Source organism: Protopterus annectens, chromosome 9.part0 (genome assembly GCF_019279795.1).
Source record: "Protopterus annectens isolate FY-2018-M chromosome 9.part0, PAN1.0, whole genome shotgun sequence".
Classification (NCBI taxonomy): Eukaryota; Metazoa; Chordata; order Ceratodontiformes; family Protopteridae; genus Protopterus; species Protopterus annectens.
The window spans coordinates 243,943,208-243,960,114 of record NC_056743.1 but is presented as its reverse complement, the minus strand read 5'-3'; the positions used below and the strand labels follow the sequence as shown (position 1 = coordinate 243,960,114).

Genomic DNA, 16,907 nt, shown 5'->3' with positions numbered 1-16,907 from the left:
GATAACCAAATAAAAGCATCTGAAAGAGCTAAAATAAAAATAGTTCAGTCCAAACATTTCTGAAGATCAGGGCTTCTCAGACTATCACTGTGAGTCATACCATGTCCAGAGATGACCTGGTCCTCCCCATTCATCAGACTCATTAACATATTAAGTATTCAGTTAGTATATGTATATGTGACTAGCAAATTTCAGACATAATCAAGCATACTCATACGTAATAATCCACTGCAGATTAAGCCCATCCAAAGCCAGGGAATACTTCAGAGAACTCTGTATGATGTCTGCCGTTGTTGTTATTGGCTGCAGTTGATTATAGTGCTTTATTTCTTGGCAAAGAGTCTGACTAAGGATCAAAAGTTGGCTGGATGAAATCAAAACATCTCAGTCAACCCATTATTACAGAATTTGCATGTTAGTGAATTTGAAAAAAATATATAATTTACAGATTGTGTCACGGAAAGGGAAATAACAAATGAAAATGCAGAGTTAGATTTTAAATGTTTTGGAAAAAATGTATGACAGTATATTTAAAGTTTAAAAAGTGTTTTATGATATGAGTGTGATGCTTTCTCAGCATCAAATGAAGGACTATAAAGGGTTAAAATAAAACTGCATGTGTTCTAGTAGGCTAGTGTATGTGTTTGCAACAGGATAAGCGGAAACTTGGAAAAGTACAAAATGTTGTTTCATTTTCTGAGCCTGAGGCAACATTCTTTCCAAATCACATGGTAAAAAGAAATTTATTCCATACTAAGCTAAAAATGTAGATAAAAAGTTGCAGATCTATTTTTACTAAACATGACTATTTCTATTTGATCCCAAATCAAAAAGCACAGGGGCACTCCAAGGCTGATCGAACAAATATATCCGAGGCTGCTTAATGCAAATGTAGCTCCAAATAATAAATTCCAACACATGAGAATAGTCTACAAGTTTATTGTAGATATGTAGGTTAGCACTTTCACCCTGATGGGCTTCTTCAGACCTGTTGCCCTCTTTCCAGAGGATTTCTCCTGATTTGGCTCCACTGTATGGAAGCTTTGTGCAACAGTTTCTTTGGAAAACACGAAGAACAAGCCCGCTCTCTGCCGTTAGTCCCAAATTGAGGATATTCTGGAACTGCAAACCAGCTTTGCAGTACAACGCCACACAGTGTTATATAATATTGGAACAAACAGCTGCCTTATTTCAGTTTTGCTCTACAGGTATCACTCCAGCAATCCAGCTACCTACAGCTGATTCGTGCACAACTGCTGTAGGTAGCTAGATTGTTGGGGTGGTACCTGTAGAGCAAAGACTGGGAAGTATGTAGGTAGCTGGATTGTTGGAGTGATACCTGTAGAGCAAAGGCTGGGAAGTAAGGGCAGCTGTTTGTTCCAATATTATATAACACTGTGTGGCGTTGTACTGCAAAGCTGGTTTGCAGTTCCAGAATATCCTCAATTTGGGACTAACGGTGGAGAGCGGGGCTTGTTCTTCGTGTTTTCCAAAGAAACTGTTGCACAAAGCTTCCATACAGTAGAGCCAAATCAGTAGAAATCCTCTGGAAAGAAGGCAACAGGTCTGAAGAAGCCCATCAGGGTGAAAGCGCTAACCTACATATCTACAATAAACTTGTGGACTATTCTCGTGTGTTGGAATTTATTATTTGGAGCTACAGTTGCATTAAGGAGCCTCGGATATATTTGTTCGATCAGCCTTGGAGTGCCCCTGTGCTTTTTGATTCGGGATTATTACTTTGTATTGCATAAGGAGCACTTACTCCTTGGTCGTTTGTCTTGTTTATTCTTATTTCTATTTGATATTTAGTAATGGTCTGAATAATGAACTGTATTATTAACTGTAGTAGCTAATATTTTTCTATTGGATGCTAGCAATGGTGTGACTGAAAAAGTTTACTACCTTGGTAAAGTTTTCCTATAAAAAGATCATGAATTCTTTTGTTCGGGGATACGTGATTTCCTGAGTACTGTCTCCCACACGTGTGTGTTATTTCTTTTAATAAATTATAGTTTAATCTGCCAATGACTGAGGTTTATTTTATTATGGTTTAACCTTGACAGTGCTTTTTAAGTATAAGCATTTGCTAACAGACAAAGGGGTGCAAGGGGAATCACTGCTGATTGCAGTGATATTACACAGCAATATTTACACACTGATATTTACATACTTTACAGAGGTTCCTTTCAAAGTAAGTTGTACTGCTACGTTTATTATCACATTTATTATAAGGGAAAATGGACCCCTCAGTCAGGGAGACCTGGATGTGAATCTTTGTCCTAAAAATGAATACACCTGTATTCCTGTTGTAGATGCTCAGTTAGATTTTTGTTTTAAATTTTGCAAGGTATTTGGAATTTCTAATATTTTGACATATCTTGTTCCAAGTTGCTTGGAATATTTTGGAGAATCTTTTTCTCCAACAACAAGGTTGAATGGTTGGTGTGGTTAAAAGATGGAGTCCTGAGAACTGGATCTAAGAGTTTAGATGAAGTTTTTATATTTTAGCTTATTAGACAGTGGTGGGAGCAGTAGCTTTGCATAACTAATTTATAGGTTAAAATACTGAGCAATAAAGTTGCTCTAGCTGTTACTAGTAGCAAATTGTCTCAGATGCAGAGATGCACTTATGTTCAATGTTGCTGGAGTCTGCATATAATATTGACAGCTGTTTGAAGGGTTTTTGTATTTTTTGAGGAACTAAGAGCAATAAACAGGAATGTATATTCAAGTTTAAGTACCATGGTGCTGATACCAATGGCACAGTAGGTATCATCGGCTAACGGACAGCTGAAGTGTTTTGATAGCTTCAGCATATTGATCTGTTATAAACACAATCTTAAATGGTCATCTAGCTAGACATGCAGGTGTCAAGGTGCATCCCTGAGCACAGAGGTCCTGGCTCTCATCTTGGAGATCTGAGAAGTAAATGCTGAAAAGGAGTGATCATAGCACTGAGTCCCAAGGGACACTAAGGGTCACTTGCTATTTTCTTGAGGGATTTTTGTTCCAAGTGGGTCTTTAATGTTGATTGCTAGCTTGTTGGCTATTTTCTGAAAATTACCAAACAATACTATAGAGAATTTGGATGACTTGATTGTCTTTTTTTTGCTGACACCCAGTTACAGATAAATTCACAGCTGTGTTGAGTCTTGTTTTGTAATTGATTTAGGGAGCTGTTGTACTATAATAGAACATAATTTGTGTACAATGAGACAATTAATCCCTGGCAGATCTTGGGGTAATGAGTTTCTGTATAGGGAGAATAAAACTGGCACCAACACTGAACTCCAGCTCTGAATGTTCTATTGTAGATGAGGTTTGCTCAGTGATTGTTTGAAATGTTCTCTTAGTAAGATAACTCTCAAGCTAGGCTAGAAATAAGTATCTAATCCCCCTTGCTGCTTGTTATTCCAGTGACTCAGTGTGATATATTATCTCAGAAGCTTCTTTTAAGAAAATAGAAAGACCAGTGGTATGTAGAGCTTTTTCATAATTAATGCATGTTTAGTTTATCACCTGAATATCTCAATTACAGGGCTAAAGTTAATATGCAACCTCACTGATTTTTGTTTAGGATGCTAAATTTGCATGCATGCTTGCATATTTGTTTATAAGTAAGATACATATAGGATTTTTTTAGTATTTTAGCAAAAGAACAAATTATTATTGTTGGTTAATAGTAGGGATGGAGGGGGGTTGTAACATTTGAAAGTAATGTTATTTTTGCATGTTTGAAGCTAGAAGGGACAAAACAAGCTGCTACTGGGCATGTTATTTTTTTAAGAATGCAATGTATAGGGTTTGATAGTGTTTTTTTTTTTATTTGTGTATATGCTTTTTAGTAATTTCTGGACTTCCTTATGTGGGGTGTCTCAAAAAGGAATGCTGGGTTAGGGTTAAGTTGTTCGATAACAGTGGGCTATTTTTGGCTGCACTGCTTGTTTGCCTGACTTTTGGCAGTTGAGGTCTCTTATCGAATAAGTGATATATGCTAACCAAATTATTCTCAGTGAAAGGACTAGCCTGACTGCTAGGTTTGTTTGACTTTTTAATAGTGGGTTAGTGATGTCAATAACAGATGATGTAATTCTGCAATTTTTGTCAGGTTGTTTCTAAGGGTAGAACTATGATGAATATTTGAAGGAGGGAGTTAGAGGACCAGTGTAAAGAAGTCTGTTATGACACAAGAACTGTACTGCAAACAGGCAAATGAAAGATAAAGAAAAAAAGTTCCTATATCAAATCAACCAGCAAAGGCAAGGTGCCTCCAAAGAGCATAAACACAAAGTCCAGTTGATGAAAGTCACTGAGGCACACCACGGCAATAAGAAGCTGGCCTTTTATTTCATAGATAATAATGATATTTCATTCCTTTGTAGTAATTCATCAAAATTGTTTACGTGTTTGCAGGCCTGTTCCATCCATCTTGGCTGTTTTTAAAGGAAAACATTGAGCTGCACTGCTTAACATGCAATGGAAGTTTATTGCAGAGGTTTGGGAGATGCTGCCTTATAAACCTTGTTCTATGTTGTGTTTTATTTATCTGTTGGTACAGATTTAGGTCCTTATTTCTGGTATAGGTAGCAGCATTGGACTTGCAGAGATATAGTAGGCCCTGGACAACAAGTTATGTAATGGTATGGTAAGTGAGACAGAGATCTCCCTTCAAAAGACTATTAGACACTGAATAAAGGTGTAAAGCTTCCACCCATTCTTAGCAGCTCAGGGACTACAGGCATGCAATCTTTATGGTTAGAAAGTTTTAGGGAATTTCTTATATGTGAGATACATCCAAAAGGGATTTTTGTACTCAGTAACTGGTCTGATTAGGGCTTAGTATAAGGGAGCGATTACCTCTTCAGACCTTGATTATATTACTCTTACAATTAGCCGTTCTTAAATCCCTGAATTGATTTTCATTTTATAGGGGTGTGCTGTCTATACAGTATGATGAGGGATATGATTATCTACTAAAAATGACTATATTAAACTTTTTAGCATTAATTTGAGTTCATTTTAGGTATGCCAAGAGTTTATTAGGGAGAGTTTATTCTGGAGTGTTTGGATTTCACAGAGGGACTTAACAACCACCCAGTTTGCAGTCTTTGACAAAGTTTGTTAATCAGAGGTCCTGTTTCTCTTCTTGGAGATCTGAGGAGTAAATGCTGAAAAGGAGAGATCATAGCACTGAGTCCCAAGGGACACTAAGGGTCACTTTCATACTTTCTGATGAAGCTCTTGCAACTTGCACTGTGAGTTCTGTCTTTCAGCCATCCATCTTACCACACATGAGTGGATTTTTAAAGCATTTAGCTTCTGAATAATGTGAGCATAACAAATAGTGTGAAATGCATTTCATAGGTTCCTAGGTTCATAAGTGTGTGTGCTAGGCTAATGGCCCTGGAACCTTACAAGCCTAGCCCATAGGATTACTCTGGCATTGTGCCACCTGACCTTAGTTCCTAGTGCCTCTGTCGAGTAGAGCCACTTTCCCATCCACTCATCAAGATTTCTCTTGAAGAGAGTCAGTGAGGTGCTCTGCTTGACATGTTTGGGAAGTCTATTCCATAGCATGGGCAGTCTCTGGGTTATATACCTGTCCCTCCAGCATGTTCTGTTGATTGTGGTAATGAGGCTGAGGTCTCTGGAGCATGTGGTGTGGAGGGACTGGAATTTCTTTAGTTGTAGCATTTCTAACAGAGGTGGGTCAGACATGGCTTTGTAAGTCAAGCAGAGATTGCCTCTAAGTAGGTGATATGAGACAGATAATAGTTGGAGTTTTTGAGTATAGGACAAGTGTTTAAGGCCTAGGATCCTCTTTGTGAGGTACTTTTGTGGCCTCTCCAGTTGTTGCAGGTGTCTAGTGAGGTACATGCCAAATGGAGCATTGTACACGATGATTGGCCTAATGAGGGAAGAATAGAGGGAGACAATGACCTCTTTCTTCCTGGATGCAAAACCCTTAGTAATGAGATGTGCCACATAGGACTTTATGACCACAGTGGCAACATGTGGTCAAAAGAGAGGTTGCTGTCAACCTGTGTTCCCAGATCTCTTCTGACTCCTTCTGTGTTCAGTGGACTACCATCAATGTGGTAATTCAAGGGAACCAGGTTTTTCCCAAGGGGGATGACAACACATTTTTTGGCATTGAGCTTAAGGCCATGATTCTGACACCAGTCATTGGTCTCATTGAGGCCTTTCTGTAGGTTGTCAATATCACTTGGAGAGTTAATAATAGCTCCCAACTTTCAGTTGTCTGCAAACTTTGTCAGCCAGAGTCCCTTCGTGCTGGCCTGGACTTCAGAGAAGTAGATATCAAACAGGAGGGGATCCAGGACTGAACCCTGTGGGACTCCACTCGTGACTGGTCAGCAGTCTGACTTGGAGTCAACTACTTTCACACTGTGGGTTCTGTCTGTGAGGCAGTTTGCAGCCCACCTAGTGATTTAGGGATTGATGCCTAGCGTAGTGAGTTTTTCTATGATTCCTGTGTGGGGAATTATATCAAAGGCCTTGGCTAGATCAAGGTAGGCTGTATGAATCACCTTGCCTTCAGCCACATCTCTGGTGACTGACTCAAAGAAGTTGACAAAGTTGAGCAAATATGATCTACCCTTCACAAAACCAAACTGTGTAGAATCCAGAGTTTGGTGATTCCATAAATCCTTATTTATTAGGTCCATGATGATGCGTTCCATGGCTTTGCATATCAGACTTGTCAGGCTAATGGAGCGATAATTCCTGGGGTCTGTAGTCGCTCCTTCTTTGTGGAGAGGGATGACTGTAGCAGTGCACCATTCGGTAGGGACACAGGCTGAGGTGAGGCTGTGATTGAACAGGGCACACAGGTAAGGTGCCAGTTCACTTTGTAGTTTATCTGGAACACAGCCAGGGATATTGTCAGGTCCCATAGAAGCTGTATTCTTGGCCTTGGACAGTGCTGTTTTAACCTGTACAGCAGTAATACTGGGTGCCTGACAATCTACTGGTATTGTGATTGGCCCTTTGGGGGGGAGAGAGGGATAAAGTTAACACTGAATCTGTCGGCCAGTATATTGGCAATATCTGTTGGCTTGGTATAGGAGGTACCATTATGCAGTAGCTCAGAGAAAATCTGGGTATTGCCGTGGAGATTATTTACATAACTATAGAAGGCCTTGTAGTTGTCTTTGCTATCTGCTGCAATTCTGTTTTCATAGCTAGTTTTAGAGGATCTGATGAGGGATCTCAACTTTTTGTTGAGGCTGATAAGGGAGTTTTTCCAGTCTTGAGACTTCGCCTTATTCCGCATCAGTTTCCTCCTTCTGTTGTAGAGTTTGTTTATGGCAGGAGACCACCAGATTGGCTTCCTTTTTTTTGAGGAGAGTGTCTTGGTTCTATTAGGTATGGCGAGATCCATGCATTTGTGTATCTGTTCACACAGTGCATTGGTGTATGATTTGTCAGATCAAGATACACCACATGCACTGCATGCGCACTATCTACATCTACCACAGTCCTATCAAAGAAGTTACCTTTCAACAAACTTCACAGTTGGGAGTCAAGTCTAACAAGATCATTGATATTACAGTTTATGAGGTTAGTTATAGTACATCATATTGCTGTGCACATGAGGCTTGGAAGGTTAATAGGTCTATAATGACCCAGAGTCGTAAGACCATCCTTACAGAGGGGAATCACCACTGCATTGCACCATTCATTAGGGTAAAGCCAGCAGCTAAACAAAGATTAAAATGTTTATGGAGTGTTCCTGCAAGGGCATGTTTAGCACTATTAGACAACCAAGTATATTGTCAGATACCATGTAGGAAGTATTTTTGGTCTCAGCGAGCTCTTTCAGTAAATGATTCTTAAAAGATAAATTTGGGGACTAAAGTACTCATATTCTTTTAATTTTTATACCATAACCAAAGAGACACTTATAATTATCTTTGGCTTCAGAGGCCAGTCTATGTTCATCAGCTCCTTTACTGGACCAGATAGTGTTCTACAGTTTTTGTAATGTTTTGAGATTATTCTCAAGAAGATGGGTTTTGGATCTATTAAATAATTTAAGGAGATTCTTTCTTTTATTGTATAGTTTATTTGTGGTGGTGAATCACCAGGGAGGTTTGTATTTGAATTTCCTGTAATACTTGGATCTGGTAGGGACTGCCAACTCTGTGCAGTTTAATAAATGGATGTAGAATTCCGTAGTGAAGTTTTCTGCTGTATTAAGGTGAGGGAGGTTGGAGCCATAAGTTAATGTTGAAATCTCATCGCTGAATAGGTTAAGGTTGACTTGTTTGTAGTCCTTAAATTCAGTAGGGCTTACTGTAGAAGGTTTGGTAATTTAAAGAAGGTCCCAAGTTTATGGCCAGACTTCGTTGGGAAGGAGATTTTAGAGAAGTAAGTACAAGAGACTGCCATATTTGTAAGAATGAGATCAAGAATTTTTCATCCTGTAGTAGGTATATTTACCGGGGATTTTTTTTGTTATTCTTAGGAATTTTGGGGCATATCCTGCATTGGAGATATTGATGTTCCAGTTTATTGAAGAAGGGTAATTAAAGTCACCCAAAATATGGAAGTTTTTGCTATCAGGGAGATAATTTAGAACTCTCAGGAATCTCGCATGGCCAAAAAAGAACAAAGCAGGTCTACTGTTACAAGCTATTAGTAGACAATTGATCGTACTTAGAATGAGCTGTAGTTCAATGAGTTCTGTTCTGGACTGCCCTGGGGGTAATATGTTCCTTGACAAACAGAGAGACTCCACTGCAGTTGCCACTGGGTCTGTCAGCATGAAATGTGCAAACCCTGGTGTGGAAAGAGGGCAAGCTTTACATTTAAACCAAGTTTCAGTGACTATACAGACATTGTGTTTTCCAAATGGAGGAGTGCCTCCAGATCAGACAATTTATTGTTCAGACTTCTGACATTGAGGAGAGCCACCTTAATGTGATCCAATTTCTGGATTACTATGTTAGATATGCTGAAATGTCCATAAAATGTTTTCCCCCTAAAAGGGCACTAAAGGGGCAACAAAGGCTTTAGCAAGTATGCTGAAGCCTTGAAATGAGAGTTGCAGGCCATCCTTAGTGAAGCAAGCTGGAGTGTTGAATGTGTCATCCAGTGCTGACAAATACATGAATGAACCCCCCCCCCCCAAGAATGACACCAGCTATTTAACCAGTTATTGAAGACAATTTTCTTTATATCAAGAAATTATTTGAGATGAAGGAAGGATTCCACTCAGGACTAACATCTTATCTGCATTTGGAACATGCATGGAAAGTTCTGATATGTCTCTTTACATATCACTTAAGGCCTTACATCTCAAGTCACTCACCCCTACATGTACCATTACCATGTCACATCATATTTGCCAAGAGTTATGGTGCTTAGGGTTCTCTTAAAGCTGGAGATCCAGGTGCCTGAAAGACATTTCAGTCTCACCCTCTCATTGACAAGCATTTAGAGTAACAAATCAGTGTGCTTGACAATAGAATTGCCTATCACTAAAATGTTACTATTGCTGTTGTGGTTTAAAATGATGGAGATGGAGAGTCTTTGCTCAGTAAATATTTATGAGAGGTATGCATGAGGTGGATGAGTGATCTGATTTCTGCTGAGACTTAATCTTATGTCTAGGAGGCTTTGGGAGTAATTGTTTTACAGCCTCAGCTTACAACATTTTGGTGTGATTAGAGAGGGATCATGGTGGAGGAGTACGAAGCTCACAGGGAAAGTTTTAAGTAAGAGTGAAGCATCTAGATTAATTATTTATACCTGTCACAGATGGAATTATTATGTGATAAGTATGTATGTATATTATGTTCAATATCTATGAGTATAAGGCATTTGTACACTGTCTTAGGCTGGCAGGAAAGGCAAAACTAGCAGGCTGATCTTCAATCTTGTTCAGTGTTTAGGTGTTTAGGCAAAGTAAATGCAGCACCATACAGGTAGGATGATATGAACGAAAAAGCATTTCTAGCTTTAGCTGTTAAAGGAGAGGAACTTCCCCGTTTGTTCCTGTAGTGCTCACCATTATGAGCAGATAAGACAAGACCAAGAGGAGCTACCAAAGACAAATCTGTAGTAAGGACAGGGAGCTTAAGAGGTATATCAAATATAGTGAGAGGGGAAATGGATTTAAATATGTTAAGGAGAGACCCTTTACAAAATAATACCTTTGTGCTTACTGCCAACAGCCAATAAATGGGGAGAGGAAGGCAGTTAAATGGTCAGATTAGTTTAAGGGATAGACAACAACAGATACATTAGTTTTAAGAACGCAGCAATAACAGGGGGGGAAAGTTTTTAAACACTTAACTTTGATACTGAATGACCAAAAATCGCAACTCCTGGACTAGCCATACTTTCACTTCACTCACAAGAAAGAAACTAAGCTTTAATGCCAACAGTTAGACCACTTAAATAAAAAAATGTAATGCAGCTCTTTACTGGCGTTACAAAGCTGAACTAAACTGATATAAACAGAATGAACTTAAAAACAATGAAATTAAAAATCTTCACTTATTTCTGTTGTTGAATGCCATGGCTCTATCTCAAACCAGCAACAGTTTAAAAGAACAGAGGGTGGGAAATTTTTAAACACCCAACTAAATTGCTGATTGCCCTGGAACTGCCTTAAAGCAATCACAACTCTTGACCAAGCGTGACTCTTGCTTCCCTCACAAGGAAGAAACTAGAATTTAATATCAACTGCTGAACCAGTTAAATGTCAAAATGTATGGTAGCTATTTATCTGAATTTCTTGTAGAGGTTTAAAGAGTTTAACTACAACAGATGCAGACTGTTAAAATGAACTTAAAACAGATAAGAAAATGAAAGAAAAATCTTCACTTATCTCTGCTGATGAATAATTTAGAACTTGGTTAAATGCAAACATGTCTGTCAAACTAGAAGCAATTTACGACTTGAGCATCTATGCATATACAAAGGTTTATGAGCGGTTCACCGATGCTAGCCACATTATTATCTGTTTGAGATGTGGATGCCAAGGAATTCACCTAGAAAGCAAAGCTGGAGAGGGGAATTTTGTCAACTGTGTTGAGAACACATAATATTTGGTTCACATCAGCTAACTGCTCATAATTCTTTGCAGTGTGCTTTATCTGCTTCATGTGCTACCACTTATAGTGAAAATGAAAAAAAAAGCTTCGTGTTTTACTGGCTTTCAAAGCTGTAAAACACTTAGTGCTGTCTGGAAGACAGTGTAACAGTCCTTTCTGTTTGCACTCACCTTCCATGCCTCCCAACTGTACAAATTTTTGCTTCATGTTGGGTGTGTCCCTCATGAAGTCCATGGTTTTGATACAAATTATTGAGGATTGAAGACACTAAATAATGGCATGCATTTAGGTTTCAGACTTTGTATCCTTTGGAAAATGAGATGCACACACATTTTGTTATTCTAGTTACTTTATAAGTTTAAACATGAAGTCAGGGATATGTAAATGACGGACACCAGGCAGATAGAAATCTTTTATTCTGCCATTGTCATTTGCTGATCAGTACTGGCCAATTTCAATGCCTAGCCTGGGACCTGACATTAACAACTTCAGTGGGGGGTACTTAACATTTGTTAAGGTCGAGTCTTGTGCTTTTATAGTATATTCTTTTGAATATCGGAGCATAATCATCTTGCTCCATGCACTACAATTGGTTATTCTCTTCAGAAAAATTAAAACCTGAATTTCCCCATGTTCTTCTGTGGGGCAAGAAATACAAATTAAGATATTTAAGCTGAGCAGATTACAATAATTTTTTACAATCATTTGCCTTCTGCTTGACTGACTTTTCATTTCAACTAAATGTAGTCTTGCCAGATCCAGTGGTACGCAGCAATACTAATCTGTGGAATGTAGCCACTGACACTTTTCTTAAAGATTCCTAATATGGAGAAACTACTCATGCAAATGTTTTTTACACAACCTGTATCCGTTTATATGACACTGCCTGTGTAAGCTGGGGTGAACATTAAGGCATGCTTTAATGATTTCAGAACTAATTTTCCAAAAAGAAAATGTTTTCATCCCTCAACATCATTTTTTCATTTTCACAAATCTTGCAAATTTTATGACAATATTTTCTGAGTTAAGTAATGAACAAATCCCTCATTATTTAGTGTTTTGTGTTTTCAAGTTAAAGATAATTTTATGTGATATTAGGTGATGATGGCCATAATCTTAAGTGTAACCAAATTGGATTTTGAGTGTAGAGGGGAAGCTGTTGAATATTCACTTTTATCAGCAGATTTAGGTAATTATACTTGTATGTTGATTCATTCAGGTGTAGAAATATGACAAACAATAGTGATATCCCTTCAAGGATGTCATGTGAGACTCTTAATAGCATGCTATCATTCCAACTGCATTAAGTCATCTAGTTTTAAGAATTGCATATCTTTACTTTGCTGCTTAATAGTTTTTTGGAAAGTTGTATATGAAACTGGAATATTTTGTCTTGAACTTGATAGAAATCATACCATATTTCTCATCATTTTGGAAATAAAATGTATTATTTTATTTATTTTACATTTGTTTACTGGGAAAGTCCGACTAGACGCAGGTCCTTTTTCAGCGTAGGCCCGGGGAGAAAAACGCCTAAAATACTATGTAAATTTTTCATCTGGCAGTTTTGTTTACATAAGACACTTCGAAATCCATAGTAACAGTATACAGTAATATGGTAGTCTGTATCAGTGTAAAAGCTAGCTGCATTTACATACAATATTACATTTCAGAGTTATAGCAGTTTATATGTGTTCTACATTGTGAATAATTACATATTTAGTATACTATGCAGATTCACAGCATCTCAAAGGATGTCTCTGATAATTTTATATTGACCAAATCCTTGATTCTTTACAATGCTCCAATACCTGATTGTGTTTCAAAAGTGAAATATCCAATTTTGTGGATCATACTGTTAGTTGCAAGGAAAGTAATAACAAGGAACTGGAAAAGCGACATTGTTCCCTCTTTTAATGAATTCAAAAACATCGCTACAGAAGTTAGCCAAGATCATTACAATAAGAACAAGAACCACAAGAATCACTTCCTCATATAATTCCTGGAAAGGACTAACTGAACTTTAAAAAAAAAGAATGATTGTTCTATGGTATCAGTTGGAAATGTTTATTTGTGTATGTACAGACACCCTTTGCAAATACTTGCTTTGTTAGTTAATCATATGTTTTTTTCCTTTACAGAGAAGAAATTAATTCATATTCTACTCTGTTTGATATAAACATCAGTTGTTATTCATATTGAGAATTTATTATTGTTTATGCTTGATTTGAAACTCTAATAAAAAATTATTGAAAAAAAGAAAAAAAAAGCAAAGGATGTAATACAAGTTAATAAAAAGGTAGGAGAGCGGTAATGAAGTAGAGGAGAGAAGGGAAAGGGTACATTAGCGGGAGGGTCTTTATTAGAATGACGAAACCTCACTTACGCGAATCCCGAAAGGGCGACACATAAACAGCGAACCACATGAACACCGAACGTCCTTAAGCGCGAAATACAAAATACTGAATCGCCATAGTTGTCCACACCACGTTTAGTGAGTTAAAACGTCAGTAGGAGATTCCCTTATCCGGTATAGCTCCCTAATGTAAATGTGCAATAGTTACTGACCTTAGGGTTAGGGTGTGGGTTAAGGTAATGCATATATAGTAATACATTCATATTTATTTTGTTTGGTAGGCAGCACTTATCGGGCAGTGGAGTTAGCCAACTATGGCAATTCGATATTTTGAATTTCGTGCTTAAGGACGTTCGGTGTTCTTGCGGTTCACTATATATGTGTCAGCCTTTCGGGATTTGCGTAAGTGAGGTTTTGGCATTCAAATATAGACCCTTAGTGGGAGAAATAATGTGCTGAAAGAGAGGGAGTTGGTAGAGAGGAGTAGGTAGTATGAAGATTAATCAGGATTTACACAATTACAGAGCCAGGTTGAAAGAGGTGGATTTTAAGGCTAAGGATGAGATATAAGTTGGCACAGGAAGGTGATCAAAAAACTGACTGGTTTTCCTACCCACTAATTATCCCTAAAAAACAAAGCAATCTTAACTGGGCTTCCAACTGTTTAACAGTGACTGCAGCATTACACTAGTAGAAAATAGCATAGCGTTACTACAGTGTGCAAGTTCACAAAAACAAAAAAATCTGAAGTGTTATATACCTGTGGGATAATTTGTTATAAATCAGAAACCATAACAGCTGTCTTATATTTTTTCATGGTTACGGTGAATATTCCTTGTTTATTTTTAATACATTAACATTTTCTTGGCTTCCAGCTTCCTAATTTGTTCTTTTGCAGTCACCTTGGCCTCCACGTGAAAGAGTTTAACTCACAACTTAGGCCTGCCTCAGACATTGCCACTGAGCCAGAACTAGCCTTGAAAATGGTGTGTATGTACATATATATATATATATATATATATATATATATATATATATATATATATATTCCATCATTTGCATATACTTTACCTGTTCTTACCATTACATCCTCTACTAATTGTAACTGACTACAAACACTGCTCAAAAATCTATTGACTCACTGTTCTCTTCCCAGCCTGTGAACCAGTATATCTCATTTTCTTATGCTCACTGCTTACATATTATCTCTCACTATCTTTCTCTTGGATCTAATACACACACAAATGTTCCACTCTGCCAATGACTCTTCCCATCTGTCACTTTTGGCACCATTCATTGTTTTTGGATCTCTCTCTCTCTCTCTTTCATAGGTTCATAAGTGTTTACTAGGCTAATGACCACAAGGGCCTTTTTAAGCCTAGCCATGCATCCCAAATCTCTGACAAATTCAGATACCCTTGATAAGTGTAAGAATGGGCCTTGGAGATGAACCAGTTACATGTTACCTGTGTCCATTAGAGACATAGGTGCCAAACCAGGGTGGAATTTCCAGTTTTGCATCCAGTTGTTGCTCTGTCTCTATCTTTCTTTTCCTGTCTGTAAGATGGCCACTGGAGCCTAGGTCTTATCTGCAGACCCCTTTTCATGTCAGCCAACTCCTTAGATTTTTTGGGCATTTTCCACTGAACAAAAATGCTATCTTCTTAAAAAATGCAAATACCAGAACATGAACTGTGCATTTACTTTCCTGCTATGTATATTGTCTATTATACCTGAATTCATTACATCTAATAAGACCTTTTTAACTTGCTGTTCATATTCTACACAATTTACCCCCGCACAGTATATTGCTGTATATCTCATTTACTGCAGTATTGCTTTGGTATAGTTTACTTTACATTTTGTATGAAATGTTATTTGCTTTAGTCCCCGAAGTAAAATATTTATCTCAGATTATGCCTGAAAAAATTACTTTGGATAAGATCACTTGCTCTGTAAACAGAGGAAAGAATGCAGAAATGAATGAATGAAAGACTGAATAGGTAGACAATAAACATTGTGCAGATTAAAGAATCAGTGAGAAGTGTATGCTCAAAAATTCAATGATAAAAAATGTAGCAACTTACTTGCTGGTTGGAGATTGATGATATTGCAGCAAAGCAGGTGATGGCAATTTGAAAAAGAGAATTGAAACAGAGAAATCAAATGTTAACAAGATGCACTCCAACTGAGGTATTCATTTAAAATTAAACACAAACGTTATCACTAATTAACTGTTGCCAGAATCTATCAAAACATTTCATATTCTCTGCAGTTATTGGATAACTGGACTGTTAGACATAAAGAACAAAACAATTATTCACTGTCTTTACTGTCTGCAGTCCATCCTGCTTATTATGAGTAAATATTATACAGACTGTGAGAAAAACTATAATAAACTGAAAGAACGTTATTAGGATTTGAAAAGAAAATGCATAAAAAGTAACATGCTGCAGTAGGTTCTAATAATATATGTAATAATTCTTTAACAGATAAAGTAAAAAAAATATGCATATATTTGCATTTTTAATAAATATGTATTGTTTTAAAAGGAGTTATAAACTGGTATAAATTTGAGTTTGCTACTGTGGAAATATACTTTCTCAAATGTTTTTAGAGTCTGCTTGGAGGTTTCTGCAATAGATCCCATGATGATTTCCTTATTTGCACTCTGACCTGCTGAATCTTACCCTTCCCTTGGACCTGCAACTGTGAAAACAAGAAAGGAGTTTTCTGAATTTATACTAAAGTCACAGAAAACCCAGTTTGGGAATTTATACAGTTACTGTTGGAAGCTACCTTTGGAATACATCTGCTACATATAAGGAACCCAAACATTCTATTTTAGATAAATAGTCAGAAAAAGTATATATATATATATATATATATATATATATATATATATATATATATATATATATATATATATATATATATATATATCCAGATGAACAGACATTAGTTTAAATGTTACATAGATATTTCTGACCATCTATCATTTTTTATTATTTTCAGTTTCCAGTGCAAGCTGTTTGTATTTACTTGGTAAAGGAATGGTTTAACTTATTTATTTCAAGTAATGTATTTTATAATTTAACTTCAGATGCTTGTAGTAAGACAGTTAATTTATTTGTAATGGATTTATGTTCCAAACTGTTTGGCATCCACCCTTGGAAAGTTGAACTCTTTGAGCTAATTTCTGCTATGCAAACATTCCATTGCATGTCCACTTCAAAGATAACTCCCACCCCTTAAAAATGCAAGCAGGCGTTTGGTCAGTAGCTATGAAGTCAAAGTATGGGCATTCTTATTATATTCTGCTTTTTTGGGGATAATTCTGAGTAAAGATGTCCCCTTACCCACTGACAAAGTGTATCTAATCAATTCATTGGAATCAAAAGTTGCATAAAAATGTAACCACTATACTTTCAGACTGCCCCATTAAATATTATTTTTATCAG

General features: G+C 37.1%; 1 protein-coding gene across 3 annotated transcripts in view; it reads right to left on the bottom strand.

The window, feature by feature from the left end:
* Window positions 1-16,907, bottom strand: part of MYBPC3 (myosin binding protein C3) — a 627,853-nt gene that overhangs the window by 430,446 nt on the left and 180,500 nt on the right. For all 3 annotated transcript variants that reach the window (XM_044082825.1, XM_044082823.1, XM_044082824.1), the window contains one exon: window positions 15,534-15,536. In XM_044082825.1, coding sequence (XP_043938760.1) covers window positions 15,534-15,536 — 3 coding nt within the window. The remainder of the gene's footprint in view (window positions 1-15,533; window positions 15,537-16,907) is intronic.